Genomic DNA, 5,783 nt, shown 5'->3' on the forward strand with positions numbered 1-5,783 from the left:
CATAATGTTAATCTTCCTCCTTGTCATGGTGTCCACCACCTCCATGGACTTTCTTGTTAGAGTGCCTATGTTCCATATCCCAAATCTCAACCTTTTGTCGCTCTGACATTTACCTTTTACTTTGTGAATTAGCTTATTTACTCTCGTCCGTTCACAAAAACGCGAGAACCCTTGCTCATTTAACACTACATCCGGGCATCGATGCAGCGGCTCTTCATCAAAAGTTGTGTTAGAAAAAAAAAGTGGGTGATTAGGTTACGACTTAGCATAATATCTTTGATTCATGTCATGGGGTTCGACTATATTTTTATGTTGGTTGTCAAAGACCTAACACAACTCTCCTCCTTCTCCTCCTTTTGAGACCAGTTATGTACCGCAAGTGTAACATAGGCGGAGTTAGAAAAAAAATCTCAAAAGTACTAGTACGACAGTTTATTATAGTTTATGAGAACTCATGAAATGCAGCAAATAAAAATTCTAATGAAGATACTAAGTGTTACGAGGGTTACCTGAAACTGAAGGTCAATCTCGGATGAGATCTTCGGGTGTGATCGGAGCTGTTGGGTCCGACTTGTTGGATCTTGAGATGTTGCTGATCCTTGGTCACCGGTGGGTGGTGGTACCTGCAAGAGACTCCGATGCTTAAGTTAGCACGGGCTTTAGGCAGGTTTTATGTAGAATCAGAGTGTGAGTTATACCTGGGTGCTCCAGTATATTTATAGTAGTGGGGAGTGACCTTCCTTGAGATAAGTTTGTTATCTTATCTTATCTTTTGTGGAGGAGATCTTTATCCTTTAGTCCACCGCCCTTTGGTGAGCGGTGATCCTTTGCTTTGGGCCTACATGGTGATATGGCCGAGCTCTTTAGGAAGAGGTCGGTGACAAATCAGTCTTGTAAGAGGTCGGTTGTTCTGGTCTTCGTCCAACCCAGATCGCATAGCTCGACCCAGAGTATGAACACTAACCATGATTAAAGCCCTAATCTACTTCATCCTTTCTTTGAAAAATGAAACAGAGAGAAATCCCCAACCAAGGTTATACCTCTTGGTTTTCTCATGTGATGATGGTCCTTGGTTAGGTGTTCTCTTGAGGAGGAACCACACAACTCTCTTCATCACCTCATCCCACTTATTCTTCTCCTATTTATGCGTCCATCGCTTCTTCTGGGTCTTCTTCTTCAAATGCAAAAAAAAAAGGAATCAGGAACGAGAGAGCAGGAATAAAGGTAGTAGAGGAGACGCCAAAAGAAAGTCAAGGAGGAGTCTTTCCAATTTTTCTTGTTCTCCATAAATCAGAGCAGCAAGAGGAGTAGAGTGATAGCATGAGATGGGGCTGATCGAAGCTGAAAGGGCTAACCGAAGCTGAGGAGGCATACCCATCTATTTTTCATTTTTCTCTGCTGATTGGGTTACGACAATTGCAAATCACAAGCAAGGAAGGATTCTTGTTCAGTGTAGCAAGCGAGCAGAATTCCTCTATTTGTGTTTATCAAATAAAGTAAGGGTAGAATATATAGAATATTATGTTTGCTGCTGTGTGTACTTGTGATGATTGATGGTTTATTATATGTTTGATTGATAAGGAGTGCATATTGAATTTCTATTATTATAGGCACATAATGTTAATCTTCCTCCTTGTCATGGTGTCCACCACCTCCATGGACTTTCTTGTTAGAGTGCCTATGTTCCATATCCCAAATCTCAACCTTTTGTCGCTCTGACATTTACCTTTTACTTTGTGAATTAGCTTATTTACTCTCGTCCGTTCACAAAAACGCGAGAACCCTTGCTCATTTAACACTACATCCGGGCATCGATATAGCGGCTCTTGCTCATTTGACACCGTACTCGAGCCATATAGCGCGTTGCTTCCAGACAACGACTTAGCTTTAGCGCAATAATATCTTTGATTCATGTCATGGGGTTCGACTATATTTTTATGTTGGTTGTCAAAGACCTAACACAACTCTCCTCCTTTATCCGGACTTGAGACCAGTTATGTACCGCAAGTGTAACATAGGCGGAGTTATCACTGCACAGTGCGGAACACAATTATCTTATTTTCACGTTATATGTATTTCCATCCATAACGCTTTCATCAGTATATCTCATCAATGCAAATCGCCGCATTTGATCCCACCAATGTTTCTTTCTTTTTAATATATGTTGTTTAATTTTTCTACACGCAATTTGCTATGGTATCCAGATTTTTGTTTTATTTTCCTGTTCATATGCCCAACTTTTTCTTTTGTTGGATTGGATTATTTTCTCTGTGCATAATATATTTCATGAAGCGTAAACATTGATCAATTTTTTCTTGTTATACAGAGAAAAAAAAGAAAGAAATAGAAAACAGAACTAAACTAATTTATGTTATTTTTTATTTTTGACTTTAAAAATAATTCAAATTAAAAACATTAGAAAAATCAACTAGACAAGCACCAGTTGCTAATATGTTATAAATTAACTTACTACTTTAAAGTTTAAATGAAATTTTTTCACTATTGACACAACAAATTACCACATTGTTGTTTTGAAATTTAATTTAAACCCTCCTTGTCTAGAAAGTTTTTTCGGTTTTCATTGTGCTTTTGTGTATTTGTAAAAATTTTAACATTATGCTTGTGCTTTTGTATTTGATAAATAAAAAATTATATATTTATATTTTAAATTTTGAAAAATTAGAAGTAATTTTTAAAATTATACTTTTTAAGGTTAAAAGACCTAATTTAGCCTTATATAATAAAGTCATGTTAAATGTTAAAGCAATTTTACTAAACTACTTGAACTTAATATCTAAATAATTTAAAAAAATACTAAAAATTATAGCACAAATACTGGTATGAATTTAACTTTTGTGAATTTTGTAATTGGGCTCTAGGAATAAAAGTAATCAATTTTCCCTGACAAAAAAAAGTTCAAACCTATTTTCTCAAAGAGTTATTTTTATTTATATAACAATATTCAATTAGATGTTAAATAAAAGAAATTTACAAAAAATAGAAAAGATAAATACTTAGAGAAATTCTAGATGCAAGGATTCGAGTTTAGGAAAGTTTAATAAAAAGTGCATGTATAATTGTCACTCTTTAAGTATAAATCATATGATATCACTTAATTACCTGTCCCGTGGTATAAAGCTGGTTGTCACAGCCATACAATTTTTAAATTGCCACATAAACTTCACGTTATGCCCCTGTACCTATCAAACAACCAAAAATAAATCAGAACAAATAAACACAAAACATAGCCACAACCACCACCACCACACAAAAACACACACAGCAAACCTTCTCTCACCTCTGCCAGTGGCATCACCACCTCCACCGTCGCCGCCACCACCATGCCTTACAATCACTACCACCGTCGCCCGTGGAACTCCTCACCGCCCTTCATGAGCCCTCCACTTCTAATCATTCTTGTGCCTATAATCGCCATAGCGCTGCTCTTCCTAGTCGTGCCGCCACTCCTCTCCGCCACCACCAACGTTCTCCGGCCATCTTCCGTCGTCAAAAAGAGCTGGGACTCACTCAACATCCTCCTCGTTGTGTTTGCTATCCTCTGCGGCGTTTTCGCCAGGCGAAATGACGACGAATCGCCACCTCCATACGACCCCGTCGTTTCGGATCAAAACGCTGCGTTTCGTAAAATGCCTTCTTCGGGAGAAAGAGAAAGAGAGGGAGAGGGAGAGGGAGAGGGAGAGAGAGAAGGAAGTGGTTATGTTTCGCAGCAGTGGTTTGGGTTTGCAGGGGAGAGGAAGGGTTATGAGACCCCTCCGATCCAGGTTCAGTCACCGGCAACCGGCGTTACCCGGTTGAGAAGGAACAGCAGCTCATATCCAGATCTAAGGAGCTGGGAAACCAGCGATGACCGGTTCAGGTTTCGATTCTATGACGACTTTGAAATCGACAAGCAGTTTCGCTCCCCCGCCAGGCATCAGTTTGCCACCGTGGACCGACGCACGCGGTGGCCGGGACCAGACGATGGAGAAGTTCACGAACTTCATATTAAAGAAATTCCAGTTGATACCTTCCAGACTAGCTCATCTCCTCCATCTCCGGAACCGCCCCCGAGATCATCGGCGCCCCCGACGCCTCCTCCTCCCCCGCCGCCGCCACCACCTCCTCCTCCGCCGGCGGATACTCGTCGGAAGCCAAGACGAACACGAACATATGAGAAAGAAAACAGTGTTACTGAGATAACCGAGCTCGACAATGATCGCAAGTTCACGAGTGTACGGTCTCCGCCGCTATCTCCTTCGACGCCGCCCCCTCCTCCACCTCCGGCTCCGGTGAAGACGCGATCGGATCACAAGCGCGGTAAGAGCGAACAAAGGAAGAGCACCGTGAAGAGAGACATAGCAACGGTTTGGGCTTCGGTACTCTCCAACCAGAGAAAGAGGAAGACAAAGCAGAAAACCAAGAACGAACACAATCAAAATTTCAATCACAATTACGATAACGTTATTGACGAGTTAACAAATAGTTATATGAGACCACCACTGTCGCCTGCACCTGCGCCTCAAAATCCATTCAGTATCTGCGCCACCGCCGCCACCACCTCCTCCTCCGTTGACATCTTCACGGAGATGGTCAAAATGGAAGAAACCGATCCCTCCTCCGCCACCTCCGCCTAGTGCGGCAGATCCACCGGAAGAATCTCTTCGGCGCAGAAACGCTGGGAGGCCGCCATTGCCGAACAGAGCCAGCACCTATAACGACGAGGCAGTATACGCCGGGAACCAGTCGCCGCTGATTCCGGTTCCGCCCCCGCTTCCTCCGTTCAAAATGCCGGCAATGAAGTTCCTGGTCCGTGGCGATTTTGTTAAAATACGTAGCAACCAGAGCTCGAGATCCAGCTCAAGGTGTAGCTCGCCGGAACGGTACGGAGTCGAAGAATCAGAAACGATTGAAACAACTGATTCCGTTATTAACCCCGTTACAGATCGTAACGGCGAGGTGAGTGGGTCCGTTTTCTGTCCCAGCCCCGACGTTAACGTAAAGGCTTCAACGTTCATTGCTAGGCTAAGAGGAGAATGGAAGCTTGAGAAGCTCAATTCCTTGAAGGAGAAAGGCAATGGCTCATTGCCTTTTAGAGGTTAAAACTTGTAAAAAGATAAATAAATGAAATTAAATTAGGCTCTAGTTATGGTATTTTTAGTTCAGTTATTAGAGCCTGATAAAAAAGAAGAATGTTTGGCTGTTTGCACTGTTTCTAGCTTGCTACTTTCATATGGGAGAGACTGCTATGGTTGATTGAGATAACATTTCGTTATTATGGTACTGAAAATGCATTAGTGTTTGCATAACAGATTTGTATAGGAAGAAGATCAGATGAACTGGGCTCTGATTGTATTTTTTTTAACGTCCTATTGGAGCCACTGGTAGAAGTTTGTACGTTTCTATGATATGCTATTGTGCACCCAACCGCTGATTGTAATATTTTTTTCTTTCAAATACCTTTTTTGGTCTATTTTTGTCATTGTCTCCCATTGTTTTGGTCTTGGGAGTAAAAGTATTGTATTTTTGCTGAATATAATAAAGTATGGTTTTCTAGTGAATAGTATATGCTTTTATATTTTTATTACATTGAAACTGAGCTGGATGGATTTATCTACATACTACAAAGACTTATCTGTTTTGCTTTGTAGATATTTTCAGGGGACCTTTCTCTCTTTGTGACGTTTACATAAAGAATAATAAAGGATCACAAAGGTAAGAAAAGTGGTTTTAATTTTCAGTGTGGTGGTACCATAATAAGAACTGTCAATATCCCAATTCATGCA

The 5,783-nt window shown here is 41.0% G+C and overlaps 1 protein-coding gene across 1 annotated transcript; it reads left to right on the forward strand.

Annotated features, from left to right (window-relative positions):
* Positions 3,187-5,558, forward strand: LOC107630501. Its single transcript, XM_021117288.1, has 3 exons — positions 3,187-4,633; positions 4,707-4,831; positions 4,895-5,558. Exons 1-3 carry the CDS (start codon positions 3,342-3,344, stop codon positions 5,098-5,100), a joined length of 1,623 nt encoding a protein of 540 aa, XP_020972947.1. The 5' UTR covers positions 3,187-3,341; the 3' UTR covers positions 5,101-5,558.

The sequence above is a fragment of the Arachis ipaensis genome, chromosome B03 (assembly GCF_000816755.2).
Source record: "Arachis ipaensis cultivar K30076 chromosome B03, Araip1.1, whole genome shotgun sequence".
NCBI lineage: Eukaryota > Viridiplantae > Streptophyta > Magnoliopsida > Fabales > Fabaceae > Arachis > Arachis ipaensis.